At 60.9% G+C, this 17,717-nt stretch overlaps 6 protein-coding genes across 6 annotated transcripts; all 6 read right to left on the reverse strand.

The window, feature by feature from the left end:
• Window positions 1–20: 20 nt before the first annotated feature.
• LBRM_13_0730 (conserved hypothetical protein) lies at window positions 21–4,742 on the reverse strand (the record flags this gene model as incomplete). The annotated part of the gene is made up of 1 exon (XM_001563166.2): window positions 21–4,742. One exon carries the CDS (start codon window positions 4,740–4,742, stop codon window positions 21–23), a length of 4,722 nt encoding a protein of 1,573 aa, XP_001563216.2.
• Window positions 4,743–5,415: 673 nt separating this feature from the next.
• Window positions 5,416–6,243, reverse strand: LBRM_13_0740 (glycosyltransferase family-like protein; the record flags this gene model as incomplete). Its single annotated transcript, XM_001563167.1, has 1 exon — window positions 5,416–6,243. One exon carries the CDS (start codon window positions 6,241–6,243, stop codon window positions 5,416–5,418), a length of 828 nt encoding a protein of 275 aa, XP_001563217.1.
• A 1,006-nt stretch (window positions 6,244–7,249) lies between these two features.
• On the reverse strand, window positions 7,250–9,454 carry LBRM_13_0750 (putative N(2), N(2)-dimethylguanosine tRNA methyltransferase; the record flags this gene model as incomplete). The annotated part of the gene is made up of 1 exon (XM_001563168.1): window positions 7,250–9,454. One exon carries the CDS (start codon window positions 9,452–9,454, stop codon window positions 7,250–7,252), a length of 2,205 nt encoding a protein of 734 aa, XP_001563218.1.
• Window positions 9,455–10,289: 835 nt separating this feature from the next.
• LBRM_13_0760 (putative actin-like protein) lies at window positions 10,290–11,741 on the reverse strand (the record flags this gene model as incomplete). Its single annotated transcript, XM_001563169.2, has 1 exon — window positions 10,290–11,741. The coding sequence occupies one exon, from the start codon at window positions 11,739–11,741 to the stop codon at window positions 10,290–10,292; it is 1,452 nt and encodes a 483-aa protein (XP_001563219.2).
• Window positions 11,742–12,470: 729 nt separating this feature from the next.
• LBRM_13_0770 (katanin-like protein) lies at window positions 12,471–14,234 on the reverse strand (the record flags this gene model as incomplete). Its single annotated transcript, XM_001563170.1, has 1 exon — window positions 12,471–14,234. The coding sequence occupies one exon, from the start codon at window positions 14,232–14,234 to the stop codon at window positions 12,471–12,473; it is 1,764 nt and encodes a 587-aa protein (XP_001563220.1).
• A 1,147-nt stretch (window positions 14,235–15,381) lies between these two features.
• LBRM_13_0780 (conserved hypothetical protein) lies at window positions 15,382–17,340 on the reverse strand (the record flags this gene model as incomplete). Its single annotated transcript, XM_001563171.2, has 1 exon — window positions 15,382–17,340. One exon carries the CDS (start codon window positions 17,338–17,340, stop codon window positions 15,382–15,384), a length of 1,959 nt encoding a protein of 652 aa, XP_001563221.1.
• Between the last annotated feature and the right edge of the window lie 377 nt (window positions 17,341–17,717).

Below are 17,717 nucleotides of genomic sequence, written 5' to 3' on the forward strand. Positions count from 1 at the left end.
CGGGGTTACCGTTGGGCATCTCAGCGGCTCTGGCGTTGCCCCGGCGCGCCGCCACCTGAGGGAAACCGTAGCTGCTGCTGCTGCCGCGCCTCCACCTCTGTTTCTCGGGCATTGTTGGTTACACCGCCGCCTTCAGTGTAGTTGCCAGGTGGCGCGTTTGCAGGGTCGCCAAGGGGGCCCTCCTGGCCAGTGGTCACAAGGAACTCGACGCCAGACTTGCGGCTTGTCCGCGGCGAGACGGTCACGTTAGTGACCGAAAGGCTGGAAGGAGAGTCAGCCTGTGCTGCAGAGTGGCCCGGCTTGGCTACCATCTGGGCGGTAGAGCGGCGTCGTACAGGAATTGAGAGGTGGCCGACATGGCTGCTGTCTTCGTAGCTTGCAGTGGTGAAGCTATCGCCGACATGCACGTCGTCGAAGAAGCTAATGCGACTGTGTTGCGGAGACATCGACGTTCCCAAGCTCGCACCGCTCGTGATGGGCGGGAAAAGGCACTTGTCGGGTGGGGTCAGTATCCCCGTCGACACCCCCACCGAGCTCTCTGAGCACCCTGTGGCTTCCATCGTACCCCTGTTGCTGCTGCCAAGCCTGGTAGACCCGCTGCCGAGACTCCGCAGAGGTGCTTGGTGGACAGGCGACCCCGTGACAGGGGAATCCACTGCTGCATGCCGATGTGAGGACCTGCGTCGCTGCTGACGGTGTCCTTGCGAAGACCTCAACTGCATCTCTTGCTGTTGCTGTGCTCCCAATGCAGCCGACCCACGAGCAGGCGCGGTCGCGCCTGAGTGTTGCAGCTCCATTTTGAGTCGCCGTACCTCGCGCAGCGCCTCGTCACGCCCTGTCAGCGCTGCACGACTCTTTGCCTCCACGGCGTCCATCTTGCTTTGCAGATCACGAGCAATACGGGACATCGCCTCACGTCGCCGTTGTCGCTCCAGCTCACATGCATCGCGACGACTGCACAGCGGGCAGGGCTGCTCTGGGTGCGACGGAGGCTCGAGAGGCGGCTGCAGACCAGCCTGCAACACGGCGCTGCTCGTCATGGCGTTCATGCGCACTGTCACCTCCGCCAGCGTCGCGCTCACGTCGCTCAGCATCTGCAGCACGTCCGGCAAGCGGAGGGTATACATCTTCTCCACAGCGGTATAGTGCTCACCAGGACCGCTCGTCTTGGTGGTCACCGCCCCGGTGCCCTGCTGTGCCTGCTCCAGCCGCTCCAGCACGTACTGCTGCCATGATCCGTGCAGATACTTGTATATGTTGAAGTCCCTGCGAAAGAGTGCGTTTACCTCCTCCACCGTGCAATCCGTTGCCTGCATCGCCTCCAGATCGTCACGGGTGATAATGGTGCCAGTCATGACTACCTCATGCTGCATCTGCTCCCGTGCCCCAGCGGCAGCGGCGGCGGCCTGGTCGATGTCGACGCCTTCCTCGTTCTTCGCGGTGCTGTTCTTGCGCCGCGGCCGCCGTTCGTCAGGACTCGTCTCCTCTGTGAGCGTCAGGAGCGCAGAGGACTCGTTCGACACCAGTGATGGCTCTTTATCGTCGCCGAAGGTATCGCAGCAGTGCATTACCTTACTGTCGTTCACAAGAAACGCCTCACCATAGCTGCAGTCCTGTCGGGCAATGTTGGCCGTGTTGTTCAACGTCGTGTAGCCAGTTTGCACCGCCTCGAGGTCCGCCTTGGCACCGCGCTTATGACGGTGCTCGGTGCAGTACTCCATGAAAACCTCGTACACGCGCTGGCGGTGGCGCTTATCCTTCTCGAAGGCGCCGACAGCCCGTGCGACGGCGGCCCAGCGAGACGTGGCGACCTTGGCGGCGGGTGACACGTCCTTCAGGATCATCTTGTCACAGAGCTGCCCACAGAGCGAGTTCGTTGCTGTAATCGCATCTTGCAGCCCGTGCAGAAGTCGGTACGACACAGTGTAGAGTTGCTCCATCGTCTGCCGCTGCTCGAGGGCTTGGCTGCGTGCAACGGTGACGGACGGCATTTCGGCTGCGGTGGCCCTGTGCGTCGTCGCAGCCCCCTCCTCAAGGCCCTCGTGGCGCGCCTGCAAGCCGTGCATCTCCGTGAAGAAGCTGTCGAGCGCGGCGCCAGCGGACTGTTCCATCGACTCCTTCAGCACCTGCAGTAGCGCTGCGTGCTCGTCGTGACGGGAGGTTTCGAAGCGGCGTGCCTTGGCGGCAACGCGCGCCACGAGTTCATCGAGTCGGTCACTCTTGCGCTGCAGCGGCTCAACGCGGGTGCAGAGCGCGGCGTGGGTGCTTTGCAGCTCCTCAAGCGCCTTGCGTGTCGCCTCCAGCTCTTGCTGAAGCTGCGCCTTTTCCTTCCGCAGTGTCTGCGTTGCCAGCGCGTCGACGTGCGCCTGCTGCTTTACCTGACTGAGGAGGTGCACATGTGCGCTAGCAATGTCCATGGTGGACTGGCGTAGCAGGTCGAGCAAGGCGCCGCGCTCCACACAGTAGCTCGCCACCTGCCGCACCAGCTCAGCAAGACCGGTGTCAAGGATTTCTAGCACATGTGTGGCCGCGTCTGTGTAGGCCAAGAGCCGTTGTTCTCCAGGCGTGCCCCAGAGACTGGTGTCCAGGGTGCTGTAGCTGCTGCTGCGTCGCTGAGCATTGTCATCCTCTGTATCGTCATCATCGGCGAGTACGTAGCGCGCCACCTGCGGATCGGCAAGCAGTGACAGCCAGCGTGGGTGGGATGGGTCACGCAGCATGCGGTCCAGCACCTCTGCCAGGAGGTACACCTGTGAGCGCTCCACCGGGCGGACAGCAGGGAAGATGTTGTGGGAGGCGCCGGCACCAAAAGCGATCTGACCTCCGACGCCGCTGCTGAGGGCCTCGCTGTCTACTGGACCAGTCCGGATCACAGAGGCCTTTTGGATCGCCTCCTTCACAGCTGTATCTGCTTCGCAGCGGAACTCGTCCGACTGCTCGCTTGCCCAGCTCTCCACCGGCGGCGACGATGTTGTCCCGCCGCTACGCGCCATACGACTCGCGCGGCTCATTCGCGTTGCTCTTGTGTGAGTTCTGTCTGCCGTCGCCAACATCGACACGTGCCTCGCTTCCTCCCCAACTGAAACAGCCGATGCGGCTGTGCTGGACCTTGTTCCGGTCGCGGTAACGAGACGACCGAGGTACGGCAGGCTTGTCACCCACCATGTCTCTGGGATGCGTGTCTGGTCTAGGCTTGTTAAGCGTTCCAGCAGGCGTCGGCGCCGCTCGCTGAGCGCGCTGGTGCTTTGGCCGGGCACCCCAGCCGCCGAACGTTGCGCCACGAACTCGCGACTCACGCACATCACTGCGTCGAGTAGAGAAAAGGCTGGTGTGGCGGACGTGAGCGGGAACGCGGGTGACGCCGCACCGCCCTCACTCGCGTCGCCGCCGTTCGCGCCAGGGCCGGCTCGCGCGTTCTTGTCCTTGCTCGTTGTTCGGCTCTGCATGTTCGCCCGCGTCGGGGGTACGACTACTGCTGCACGTGTCGACGTGCGCGTGGGAGAGATGGCCTCAATACGCGTGCAGTAGTGCTCCACAAGTTGTCGCACAAGCGCGCCGTCGTTGGCGCTCACTGCGGCGGCAATGTGGGCGTGCTCAGTAGAAGACATCCCAGGAGCGGTAGCGTGGGGTGTCTTTCCCACCGTCTCCCCTGCATTGAGGTCGTTGGCGTACTCAGCGATGAGGTCGAGCAGCTGCTTCGTTCCTGAGGCGGCCGGTGCACCCGTGTTGGGCTGCGCCACAGCTGCCGAAGTGTAGTGCGCTTCGGAGGCGGCCTGTATTGCGGGCAGTTCATGATAGTGCAACTCAGCAGCGGGACCTTCAAGCATGACGGCCGCCGTACCACCGCCCCGCTGCAGACTAGCAGCGGTGCCTTTTAGAAAGGTGGGCTTCTTGAGCCCGTTCTGCAGCTGTCCTTTCCGATTGAGGCCGCGCTTTCTAGAGGCGGCAACTGTGGAGCGAGTTCGACGGTAACTGCGCTGGATGAGCTGATCGAGCAGAAATGGGCTAATGCGGTGGTCGACACCAGCCTCTAGCAGCGCGGTGGATATGACAGGGGTGGCGCCCATCAGAGCTGAGGAGGCAGTGGGGGAGGCTCTGTCGCCGTCGTCATCCCCACCGCGCGGCACGGCTGCGCCGCCATCATCGCCATCGTCGTCGTCTGCCTGCACCGTGGCAGGTAGACTGTTGAGGCCGAGGTGTCGCACAAAGAGGCCCGTGGTAGCATCTTGCAGGGCAAGTACATCGCTCCTGGTGCTTGCACTGTCGTGTGCACCGGGGCTCTCTGCATGAGGCAGGTACGACTCTCTCGCCAGCGAAGGGCCAAGGCCGACGTACTCGAGGTGCAACGACGGCGCGGCCGCTGCTGCGGCGACGCTGGTGTGAGCGAGCGATTCGCTGAGTCGGATGGATGATGTAGCCGTCGCAGCGGCGGCGGCGGTGAAAATTGGCACTACCGCCTTACTTGCCGAGGCCGCCTTCCTACTCCGCCATACGTCGGCGTTGTTTTTCTCATGCTGCTGGCGCTGTAGCGAGGGCACTACAACAGTGCACCCCACGCATGATGGGAGGAGGGCACGCTGTGTCGACGCAATTGACGCGACAGAGACGCTTGTGCGACTCGCTGGGCCAAAGCATACGTTTCGGTCGTTGCCAGACGTGGGGGAGATGAGGGATGATGAGACGGGTGTCAGCGATGACTGCGCCTGCCGCTCATGCCGAAGGACGGGCAGCTGCTGCGGCATCGGCAGAGGTGCTTGCTAGGACAGGGTGTGTGGGTGTGTGCGTGCAAAGACCCAAAGAGGGTGAACAGCGCGCGGCTTTTGATCTCACCCTCTCTCTCTCTCTCCTTGGAGAGTTGTGGCGGCATTGGCGAGGAGAGGGAGGAGGGTGGGAAGAGAGAGAAGAGCTCGCGTGATTGAAATTGTAGATGATTGAGAGGTGCCTGAAGCGCTGGCGCATGGAGTGCTCTCCAAGCGGGTGATGGGAGGGGAGCGCAACCGAAAAGGGTGAGGGAGAGGGAGTGTTGGTGGCCGGCACAACCCTCCTCCTCCCCCGGGTGGTACACTGAACAAATCGCATCTCTGCCCTTTTCCTTTCTTATCTCGTCTTCAGTGCCCGTCGAATGCAGTGCGAAGGATGGCCAGCTACGCAACTACCACCAAGAGCAGGACCACACAGGAGAAAACACAGCTACCTAACCCCAACCACACACGTGGCAAGCTCTGTGGGCTCTAGGGCAAGAGCCCTACACAGACGTGTACACCCACATGCACACACACCCACATGCACACCCACATGCACACACACCCACATGCACACACACACACATGCACACACACACACACATGCACGTACGCAGCTAGGATGTCCAGCAGCACCAATTCTCACTGCACACAGCAGCATCGTTCCGCTTACTCAACGAACAGACGTGCCACCACCAACGAACTCACGCAAGCGGCGCGCGGCGTCTGCGAGGGCGGGGTTGTCGGTGGGCTTCTTCTGCACGTCTGTTGTGAAGGACATGAGTTGAATTACCAAGGATGGTTGGAATACATACGTCTTGGGATCGGCGATGTACTGGTCCTGCGCTGCAGTGTCGTCGGCGAGGCAACTGCTGATGTGGGTGTCCACTTGCCACGTCATGGGCAGCGTCAGGTCGAGGCAGCGCTGAGCGGAGGCGGCGTGTACAACGTATGCAGTGAGCTCGCGGTGACCGTGGTACGCTAGTCGAATGCCGTCCGCAATATACGGCCGCGGCGACTTGTCACTGGCGAGCAGGTCAAGGCCACCCATGTGCACGATCCCCCAGTCAGCTGGGACCCGTGACCAGCGCTCCGCGAATTGGCGGGCAAACTGGTGATGAAATTCAAGGTCGTCCTCCAGGATGAGCGCGCACTCACGATGCTCCGCTACCACTCGCCGCCAAACCGCACGATGGCCAAGGGCGCAACCAATGGCCCCCTTCGTTAGGTCCATGCCGTACAGCTTCTGCTCCGTGGGGAGTTGATAGCGCTGGTAGCCCAGGTCTGTGAGTACTCCGTCGTTATGCAAGCCCGCCACGTCGAGGTCGTTTCCATCGATGCCGCTGAAGCGCGTCACCTCGACGCCGGGCTTGAGAAACTTCTGCAGCTTCGCCCGCTTCACCTGCTGCTGTACATGTGCCCAACGATCAGGTCGCCTGTCGAGGTTCAGGACGTAGCAGGCGTCGAAGACTGTGTGCCAACGCCGGCACGTGCGCAGCATGGCTGAGTGCCGCGAAGACGAAAGAGCAAAGGAAAAAAAAGGGACGAAGTTAATCACGACTCGATGCGCCCTTAGGTGAAGACGGCGATGTGTGTGTGTGTGTGTGCGTATGTGGGGGCATCTGCACCCGAGCGCGACGGCGGCTGTGTGCTTGCTTGTGTGCCAACCAGAGAGACATGGAGCAGATTAAGGGCAAGGAGAGGTCCTAAAAGGCTCAGGCGAGGAGGTGAGGCGAAGCGCTGCCATCACGTGTCACAGCACCGCTATCTTGGAATGATGTCGACGCACCAACGCTGCAGCTGTGTGCAGAGACCCATACAACCCGCGCACGTGCCAAGCTCTCCCTGCTGAGCAACGCTATGTCGCGCTACAACAGCGGGGGGAGGAAAAAGAGAAGGGAAAGAGGATGCCGACAGCAAGCAACGCTCGCTCACCTCTCTTCCTCCACGCATTCAGAGAGGGACACGCACATGCATGCACGTGCCACGATTGCACCGTCACTTTACCCGCCATGCTCTCCCCCTCTTCACATATACACGTTGAAGTATGTAGGGAGAGAGAGAGGAGGGGAGGGAGGGAGGCATAACAGACGATCTGTGCTGGCCAATTTGTGCGTGCGCACGTGCGAGCACTTTTGTGTGACTTTTACCTATGGCCACAGGGCAGGGAAAGGCATTGGCTCACTTGCCTTCTCGTTTCTGTGGGTGTTTCGCGGCCGCCATCACCACTGCCATCCGACCCCACTAAGACCTCTTAATCGAAGTTAGGCTCGCTGCTGCTGCGGTTTATTTCCTTTTGTTGTTCGGCTTTCAGCGGCTGTGCGTCCACACGGGTGTCTGGGCATTCGCGAGACCGGCGCAGGAAGCAGGCACTCCCGCGCAACAGCAAGCCGTGCCCACTTCGACCCAACGCCCCCTTCTCGTCCCCCTCACGCACTCTCTCCCTCCTCAATTTAGCCGTCCACGGTGAGGGCGCGCAGGTCTTGCCGAAAGCGAAATCGTCACTTTCACGCCTCGCCGTTGCGGTTGTCTGTGCCACTGTCCTTGTGGCATTCCACCGCTTCCGGAACTGCGGCTGCTCCTTGGTGACGTCGGCGCGGTCCCCAGCCCGGTGCGTTCGGCACGAACTTGGCCACACCGATTACACGACCACGGAAGTCGTGATCCTTATCGTACGTGAAGTCCGCTTCAGTCAGTGGGGCCACCAACAGCGGTCGAGGTGCGGTTGAAGCTGCCGGGGACTTCTTCTCGGTGTTGTCACCACTGTCCTCGACCGCGGCTTCGCCGACTAGACCCAGCGCGTCCTGCACTGCCTTCCACTGCAGCATCACCCGGTACAGTACCTCCGGTGGGCAATCCGTCTTGAGCCCTGCAGCGGCGCAGTGCACCTGACTGCAGCGATACCCAAGTCGCGCCAGCGCACCGACAATGCACGGCGTTGGTGGGCAGCGCACCCTCACATAGGACGCGACGTCGGGCAGCAAGTGGAAGAGAGGGCACTCCGGGAGCTCTTCGAGGGCGGTGCGGATCAGGCCGGTGATGCGCGCCACCGCGTTCAGTCGTCCCTCTCTGGCGCGCTCCTCGACCAGCGCGAGCAGCTGCTCGAGGAACTCACGATTCTGCGTGGGAGCTGCATAGAGGGGGCCGGAGAGCACGATGTTGCTGCCGCACACCAGGCACGCACTTGCTGCTGTCCTTGACGGCGCGGAGGCGGTGGACACGGTTGCAGCTGCGAGGTTCAGCATCTGTTGGAGTGTGAGTGGTGTGATCTTGGGATTGGTATGCCGACTTGGCGAGGTGGGGTACACCTCCTTACGAACGCCGTTGTCCTTGTGCGACGCGGCCTCATCATTGTCTTCGTCGTCACGCACGCGCTTCGCCCCATGGCGGGAATGGTGATGCTCCTGTGGCGCTACCGTCGCGCTCTCTGCTGTCTCGTCCTCGTTCTGCTGCTCTACGTCCCCGTTGGCAGGCTTTTCGCCGGCGCGCCCCTGCCGATTGTTCATCTCGTGCTTCTGCCGGCGGCGCGCCTGTCGCGACGGTCGGGGCTGCCGCACTGTCGCCATCGGTCGCACCCAGAACGCTGAGCAGCTCGAGCACTGCAGCTGATACCCAAGCTTGCAGGCGCTAAGTTTTACCTCGGCTGGCTGTCTGTAGACGCGGAAGAAGCAGCGGACATAGAAGTCAATGTGGAGTGACAGCAGCGGCACGATGTACTTTTTTTGGCGGTTGGCCACCCGCTCGACGCAGGCGAGCAGCGTGCGCACCGCGGCCTCGTGACAGTGGGACGCCTTGTAGGGCATAGAGCTGTACTTGGCATGGGCGGTATCGGCGAAGTTGCCGCATAGGATGGCACTATCGGTGCTCGTCACCAGCATCAGTCCACCTTCCTTGATACAGCGAAAGGCGCCGTCGAGGAAGGGTGAGGCGGAGCCGTATGGATCGAGGTCGACCACATCCATCAGCTCCTGTTGCAGCAGCGGACGCAGCAACGGCCCTGACGAAGCCTCCGCGGGTGTGTCGACAAGGCAGACGCGCTTTCCCGGGTGCGCGCTGCTGTCCATCGCCAGCCGGAACATGAGATCGTTGGCGTCGTCAAGGTTTGGCAAGATGGCGCCGCCGGCGCACACCCCGACTCTTGGTGAGACATTACTTTTCAGCTCACCCTTCCCCGCCTCCGTCTCATCAGCGTAGAGTTCGATCGCGGTAGACGGCATGTTCTCCTTCAAGGTCGGGTACTGGACTGGGACTCCGTTGTATGCGCAGTTGCGGACGATGCAGTCCACCGCGTCCGCGTCCATGTCGTTGGCGATGATGTAGCGCACGTTCGTGATTTCCTTGTAGTAGCGAATTGCCCGGAGTCCGGTAGCGCTGAGGGCCTCAAGGATGGTGATCCCCTCCTTCGTGCCACCTCGACGCCGCGGCTCCGCCAGCCGCAGCCGCGAGAAGAGTTCGATGACGCTGATGCTCAAGTCTCGGTTCACCACTTGGGCGGGGTTGTAGAAGACAGCCTGGCTCCCTTGCTGGCCGTCTGCTTCCTCGTCGCTGAGGTTTAAAGGAGCAGCAGCAGCAGGCGCAGCTGAAGAGACACTTGTCTTCTTATTTGGAGGTGGCTCCAGCACTGCCGTCGTTCCCTCGGTAATCTTCGAAAAGCCGACTGGGCATTCGCGCGTGACGGCGTCGCAGTTGAACTGACCAGACTTGACAGACATGTGTGTGTGTGTGTGTGTGTGTGTGTGTGTGGTGATGCAGCTTACGTGCGCACCGCCGAGGTCGAAGAGGGGGAGGGGGGCTGAGGGGAATGCCTCAGTGGATGTGAGAGCACCGCTGGATGTCGTCGGTACTACGTGGTGGCAGGACCCCTCTTTTCTGCGTCTAGTGGTCTAGAGAAGAAGGCGGGGGAGTGTGGAAGGACGGGTGGGTGGAGGCACGGCTGGCGGCGCTAGAAAGTCCCACCTTCCCCCCCTCCCCCCACATACACACACACACACGAGAACAGAGAGAGTGTGTGTGTGAGGTGCACACGCTCAGATTGTCGTTATCAGCCATCGATTCAACGAAGTCCCATGCAGAGCGTGGCGCGTGTGTGTGTGCGTGCACACACAGCAGGAGCCGGGGGGGGGGGAAAGAAGGCTCGTCAAAGGTTCGGTATGGAAAGCGCGCTTGTATAGTACATCGTAGAGCCAGGTGTCTGACCCACCATAGGTATGGGCAGCGTAAGGGCGACAACACACTCACAACCGCCCCACCGCCAGCATCCCCAATCAATGCAAGCACGTCCGTCCTGTCCCTCGTCCAGGCAGACATCCACACACACACACACACACAGAGGGAGTACAAGAGAAAAATGACGTCCGCGACCCGAGACGCACGCCAAGCGCCGGTAACAGCAGCACAACGCTCACCGCACAGGCTAAGATCGCGTAGCCATCACGGATCCGCATTAGAGCATGCAGTAGTAGTCGAGAGGAGCGAGTGAAGGGACCAGCTTTTCCAGTCCCTGCTTCACCTCTTCCCCTTCCCATCCTCGACTGCCGTGCCCACAACTCAGAGCGACTTGTAGTGAATGACGCGCCCTCCCTCTTCCTCGTACTCCTTGCGGGAGACGACCAGGTGCTGGAAGACGGTCGTCTGTGAGAGCATGGACCCACCCAGCCAGGCACTGTAGGCGCGGCACGGCATGTCACGCACCTGGATTGGCACCACGGCCTCGCTGGGGTGGCTTTCCCGGTAGAGCTGCCGCACCTCAGCTTCGAGACGGGTCTTGAGCCCAGGGAAGGAGGCGGAGCCGCCGGCCAGCACCATGTTAGCGTAGAGCTGCGGTCGCAGAGTTGCCTCACAGTTGTTAACGGCCGCGAACGGCAGCCAGCTGATCCCCTTCGCAAACGATGGGTGGAACACGTCGCCCATGTCGGTGCGCACCTTGCAGCGCGGCTCGTAGGTGCGATCATTCCTGCCGTGGCTGTCCATCAAGGCGAGCAGGGAGTAGTTGAAGAGCACCTCGACCGTGTCGTAGCGCTCCACCGTGAGGGGAATGCGTTGCCCATCGGGGAGCACAAAGTCTTCGGTGACACCCGTCTCGACCGCCGATGAGGACCCGCCGTCGTCCTCGCGGTGGTTGTCCCCCGCCGATTCGCTGAGGGTGTCCTTTCCTCTCGCTGTCGTCGGTGTGGTGGCTAAGCTCGTACTGTCGATGCTGTCCTTGGTTTCTCTGCCGAGTTTCGTGCCTCTGCGGCTGGACGCGCTTGCAGCAGCCGGAGATGTCCCTGCCAGTATCCCGGGTGCGGATGTGAAGAAGTCACCGGCCGCCCCGCGCTGCGCGTGCGGGCGGGGCTGGGCATAGCACAAATCCTCCTTGGCTCGGTTCAACAGCTCCTGCTCCGTCGCCGTGCCGAGGGCGTAACCCTGCTCGCGAAGTAGTCCGCCTAGGTACCGGGTAAGTGCCGCGCCGGCAACAGGACTCTGTGTGACATGCCGCGCCAGCGCATAGCCTTCGTGAATGGGGACGGCGCGTGTAATATCCTTGCCACTGTCCACCACGAGTCCCGTAGTGAGTCCGTAGGTGTACAGACTCAGCACCTGCGAGACGCCAAGGTAGAGCGAGTGCGCGTGGAAGGTCTCCATCATAATCTCCAGTGTTCGCTCACGCTGTGCGGCAGGAGTGTTGACGGGTTGTGTCAGCAGGAAGCAGTGCGTCTCTGGCGACACGCGCAACTCGTTGAAGAGGAGATGACTCCACAGCTTCTCTACATCACCCCAGTCGTTGATAAAGCCATCGCGGATCGGGTGATGCACGTCTAAGCTGCCCTGCTTCAGCAGGGCCTCCTCACCAACCTCCTGCTCATTCATTCCAGCCGCCATGGCGATGCTGCGGTGACGCGGGTAGCCGACGAGCGTCGGTACGTCAAGACGTGGGCCCTTCTCGCCGCCGAACCCGGCGCGGGAATGGCAGGAGCCGCAGTCAAGCACGACCGTTGCATTTGACACGTTGTAGTCCATCGGGGGAAGTGAAGAGCGAATCAGCACGGGGGGGGGCTATGGAGGACGTGTGCTTGTGCCTGTAAGGAATGGGAGATGAGGGATGCGGGGACCTGCACAGCTCTAGTGCAGAGCGTCGAAGTCGTCGGAGCGATGCTGAGGAAGTCGTGATCGCTCTGAGATATGTGTGGGTGCATGTGAACGAGAGAGAGAGAGAGAGAAGGCGCAAGGAGCCGATGGTGAAGCTACAGAGAGTCAGAGGCCCGTGATGTGCATTGTTGTTGCCCTGGCTGAAGCGTCCTTGTATCTTCTCCACAGCAGCAGGGATCGAGGTGGTACTGTTTGAGTGTGTGTGAGAGGCATACAAACACACCACCTGCGAGCCTTTCAGGTCGTGCTAAAAAAGGAGGTTTCCCGTCCATTCGCCTTCGCTTCGATGTCAGCGATCACGTTGACAGCATCGACGACTCTGCAGTTGGGGGTGGGGTGAAAGGGGCTGGGCTGCATAGCCAAGGGGCATACCAGCCGATGTGATCATCGGCACAGGGTCGAAGCCCCACATCCACACGTACAGTGCCAATAGGAAACACGAGCGTTTCCAGCAATATACATCATCATAAGCTGGGCAGGCAAGGGAGGGGGGGGGGGGGAGGTGAGATGCGTATAGATCGGCGTGGTCGTGCACGTTTGACGCGAACACGTGATACCCCTCTCTCTACACAAGCCGCTCCCCCTTTTCCTCTCTTGGCCTTACGTGGATAACCCAGAGCCGTACTCGCGTGTCCACACATCGTACTTGTCGAGGTCCGCTAGCCGAACGCTGCTGTGGGTGCACGCAACACTCGCTTGCACATCCTCGAGAGTCGGGGCGGGCGATTTCAGCGGCTCGTGCGGTAGCTGTGCATATGCGTCGCAGCTGTTTCCCGCAGCCTCAAGCTGGGCAATGAGCTTCCGCACCGGGCGCATCATGGCCTCGCGACACACGACGTCGATGTCAGCACCGGACATGCCCTCCGTTAGCGCAGCGCACGCTTCATAGTCTGTGTCGGACGCGAACGACTTGGGCAACAGACGGCGAAACATAAGAATGCGAGCATCGTGCGTCGGAAGCGCAACGAGAATGCGCTTCTCCAGTCGGCGCAGCATTGCTGTGTCGAGGTCCCATGGCACGTTGCTCGCCGCTAGCACAAACACCACCTCGCCCCCACGCCGCTTGGAGAGTCCGTCCATCTGCGTCAGGAGCTCCGTCTTCATCCGACGCGACCCCTCATGCTCGCCGTCGCTCGACCGCGCTGACATCAAGGAGTCGATCTCGTCAATGAAGATGGTGCTCGGCGCGTAGTGGACGGCAAGGTCGAAGAGCATGCGGACGAGCTTCTCTGAGTCGCCGCGCCACTTAGAGACGACGGACGAGGCCGATATGTTGAAGAAGGTCGTGCGGCACTCCGTCGCGACAGCCTTGGCGAGAAGCGTCTTGCCGGTGCCGGGTGGGCCGAAGAGAAGGATGCCCTTCCACGGGCGCAGGATTCCTTGGAATAGCTCCGGGTACTTGACCGGCATCACCACCGCCTCCTGCAGGAGGTGCTTGGCGCCTTCCAAGTCGGCAATGTCGCTCCAGCGCACCGATGGATTGACGTCAATAATCTCGCGCAGGATCGTGGCGGCGAGATCGTTCAGCTCGCTTGTCGCAAACTGCGGCAGCGGCTTCCGTATACGGTGATTGGCCAGGGGTCCGAAGAAGTCATCGGCAGCATCATTGGAGCTGTCAGCATTTCCACCCTTCTCTCTTCGACCCTTCTCACCCTCGCTTCCGCAGATGTGGGTGGTCACGGACTCGCCCTGGAGAGACAGCCCAGGTTCGCTGGTGTCGCTGACGGGGGCCGCAGCGCGTTTGTCTCCGTTGGCTGAGCCGCTGTCGCCGTTTGTTTTTGTGTGATTGAGCGCGCGCATGACGTTCGTTGGCCGCAGGTGCGATGGCGGTCTTCCTACAGAGGACAGCGAGGGCGGCGATGAAGACGACGTCGCCCCTCCACACACGTTGCCGTACCCGATTAACAACGGCAGCGTCGCTGGCGCACTTGACGGCGGCGTTTCAGGACAGGAAGCGGCAGCACCTCTGCGCTTTCGTGAGAGCACGCGCTCCCCACTTTCAGGGATGACGCTGCCAACGCCGCCCGCATCACTGCCGCCGCCGCGGACGCGGTATAGCTTCGGCGCACGCTGACATTTAAAGGTGTAGTACTCCTCGTACTCTTGGACAACAGACAGCAGATCGATGTTGTCAGCGGCGCTGAACTGAGTGAGGGAGATGCGGCTTTCCTGCTGAAGCGCCTGGAGGGTTTGGCTGTACCCCTGCTCCAGTAGGAATTGCTCGATGAGTACAATGACGCCCTTGACTCGTCGAGCGCGCAGCTTCTCTTCCTCCTCGCGGGCGAGTTGCTGCGCCTTCACGTGCGCTAAGCTCGAGCCCGGCGCCGGCGCTGCCGTGTTCGAGAGTGGTTGTAAGTGACGCATTTTGTGTGCCGCACCCTCTCCCCTCCCCTCCTCTCCTCTCCTCTCCTTCCCGCGCCTTTTCGCGCTCGACTCTCTAAGCTGCGAGTCTCGATGTGTTGCTTCTTCCTCTATGGAAGGCAAAGTTCGTGTGACTACTACGTAGGTGACGGTGTGTGTGTGTGCGGGTGTTTGTAGAAGATGAGATAGGTAGCCCAGGAGGAGGAGGAGAGAGGTGGGGGGTGGGGGAGGGGGAGGGGGCAGCGGTTCAATACACTCATAGCTGCAGCGGGTACGCCCTGCGCGGAGAGGGGAGGCGTTTTTTTTCTGCAGTACGGCGATCGCACACCTTCTTGGACGAGGACCCTTCGCTTGCTACCGTGCGTCTCGTGTCGCGCATGTGTGTGTGCGTGTGCGTGTGTGTGTATCTGCCATACTAACGCCTCAAGCCTACACGAAGAGGACAAGGGGGGGGGCGCCAAAAAAATGGCACGAGTTGGCTTGTTTACCTCCGACCATCCTCTCTTGCGCCAGTGATCGTTTGTTCTCGCCTTCTCCATCGGCGATCGACGTGGAGGGTCCAACAAATCTCCCAATAATCGGCGCAAGACACACACACACACACACACGTACGCATGCACCTGCGCACGTACACACCCTTATCCACCTACAAAACACATGCAACGGATGTATGCAGCCCAGAGACGCCAGGCAAAGAAGCATTGGACGACGCAAGAGGACACGACGCAACGTAGGAGATGTCCTACCGAGATACGCCCACAGGGAGGGAGGGAGGGAGGAAGAGGAAAGCGCAACGCGTCGTTGCTGAGGCACAACCACAAGTCACACACACACACACACACACATATGCCCAAAGGATGATTAGCATTAGCTCCAGTAAAGAGGCACAGCCCATACAGTGAGGCCATCGAGAGCAGGCGGAGGCTCTCAGGCAAGAGAGAGAGAGAGAGGGAGGAACGATGGTGGTGGTGGTGGTGGGGGGGGGGGGAGGGCAAGAGTGCGCCATACACTACACCGGCTCCTTTGCTTCCCCCCCCCCCCCGTCGCCTTTCCCGTGAACCTACAAATTTATCGCCATGTACCCACCGCGGCTATTTCGTACCCAACCGGTTCTTTTCCACAGGGCTGGGAGGGGGGGGGGTTCCCCGCTTCACGCCTTGGGAAGCTTCGTCTCCATGACCGGGGCGAGGGTGACAAGATCGGCCAGCACCCACTTGTACGACTGGTCCATGTACATGCACATGAGCTTGCGCGTCGCCGGCGGGGTTTGCGAGACGTCATCGGGAATGCCGATCATACGCCCAATGGCCTTTGAAAACATGAACTCCACCGGCTTCCCCGTTACCATGCGCATCAGGAAATCGAGGAGGCTCGCCAGCGCCTTGGGGCTGTTTGACGCGAACACGCGCGCCGCCGCAATGCGCTCGTACTCGTTCTCATAGCCGACGATGCGCTTGTAGAACCACTCAAAGTTGTAGGCGTACCGCTCCGGTGGCACAACAACATCCACGGTGAGCAACGCGCACGCATGCGCTGAGGCGGGAATCGGTGGCAGCATGTTGCCGTTTACCTTGATGTACACGGAGTGTCCCTCTTCTTCCTCTTCCAAGCTTTCTTTGGGTGCCGCTGCGGCCTTCACGGTAGCCTCGTCAGGCACCGTTGCCGTACCCGCAGTTTTCTCCGAAAAGCCTTTTGGCTTCACGTACGTGACTTGAACGCGTGACGCTGTGCCGGAAGACTTCGCGCTCTCCACAGCTGATGCACCTCCGGGTCCAGCACAGGCCGACTTCTTGCCACTATGCCTCGCCTCGTCCGCAGACGCTGTCGTTGCCGCAGCGGCTGTACTGGCGGTCGTGGAGGCGGTTGGCACAAGCGTCCGGGTGGCGTTGTTCACGACGAAGGTGTACTCCTCTGCCACGGTGCGATGCGCGTTGGCATCTGTGTCGGTGTGCACCTGAATCATACCGGTGTCAAACTCATCCTCGTCAACTTTACCACCTGCGTCCGCCTTCTGCGCACTTCCTGCCGCACCACTGCCGGCCACGTCGGAAGGGTCCAGCTTTCGCAGGTAGTCGTTGTTAAAGGTCACGTCCACCTCGGCGCCAACATTATCGGAGTTGAAGTACATACGTGCCTTGCCCAAGCGGGCGAAGATGACCAGCTTCGAGTCCAGCACGTAGTCTGCAGGTGAGGCGATGCTGCTCAGGTTCACCTGCTTATCCTTGTGCTGAACCCAAACCTTGAAGATGGACTCCGCCAAGTGCCGCGAGACAGGGATGAGGGAGACAATGGTAGAGACAACACTATGGACAAGCGAGTCCTGCAGCTTCTTCTTGCGGGAAGTGGAGAAGGCGTCCTTGTCGCCCCCCTCCTCATCCTTCGACGTCAGCGATGCTGTCGCCGCCGCCGCATCCGCGTGAGTCTCGGGCTTAAATGCCTTGTCCAGCAGCTTCACTGCTTCATGCGCGGCGGCAATTGTTTTGCTCGGCTCGGTCTTCCCGACTAGCGGCTGCGCATGATCGACAAAGGCGCTGATGACGACGGCGAGACTGTAGTACGCCTGCTTCGCGCCGACGAGGAACTCTTCCTCAGTGCAGCCGTTGATGTTCTTCGAAAAGCTGTTGAAGGCGCGCACAAGCTCGTCATCCTCGGTGAGCTTGATACCGATGGTGCGGATGCCAGAGGGGGCGGCAGCGCTACCATTCGCCGTTGCCGCGGCTGCCTGCTTGTGTTGCTCCACGTTACTCTGTGGATGGGCGGCGAGGTCGGCATTATTCTGATTCGTTGTGAAATAGTGTACCGCCGTGGTGGACGCTGTGCCTGGTGTTGTGGACACTGCTGCAGCTGCAGCGGCTGGAGCTTGTTTGCCCTTGCCTGCACTGCCCTTCTCCTCGCCGCTACGGGACGTGTAGCCGCAACGCTGCTGCTGAACTGGCTGACGGCACTGAGAAAGGGGCGAGGCAAAGGGGTAGCTGGAGAATTTTCTTGGCCCCTGCATCCAGCTGCTCCTTATTTGCGTCATCCCAGGAGATGTCGGCGGAGCTGCCCCCGGTACGACTGCCACAACATGCCTAACTGCCGCAGCGGTGCCTCTAACGCGTCGGAGCATGGCGAGCAACGAAGCAAGAAAGAGAAAGAAAGGTAACTACTGTGACTGTGTTTTGGCGCTGCTCACTCCGCTGTGCAAGTGTCTCTGAGTGCAGGCCAGAGTCTCTGGGAGAGAAGGACAGAGGAAGGGGAAGCTGAATGTACATATCGTTGTTGTTGAAGCCGTTTAACGGGTAAGGACTTCTCCGTCCTCTTCCTCCGCCACGCACACACACATAAATTGCACAGCAGAAGACGAGGGCGAATGGGAGGACGAGAGCGGATCCAACAACCCCGAACACGAAGGCGCATGTGTGCGACACCCCGTGCACAGGCGCATTTTTTCAAAGAGAGGGGGGAGGGCACCTGTGCGACTGTGTGTGTGTGTGTGCCGTGTGG

This window comes from Leishmania braziliensis, chromosome 13, assembly GCF_000002845.2.
Source record: "Leishmania braziliensis MHOM/BR/75/M2904 complete genome, chromosome 13".
Lineage (NCBI taxonomy): Eukaryota > Euglenozoa > Kinetoplastea > Trypanosomatida > Trypanosomatidae > Leishmania > Leishmania braziliensis.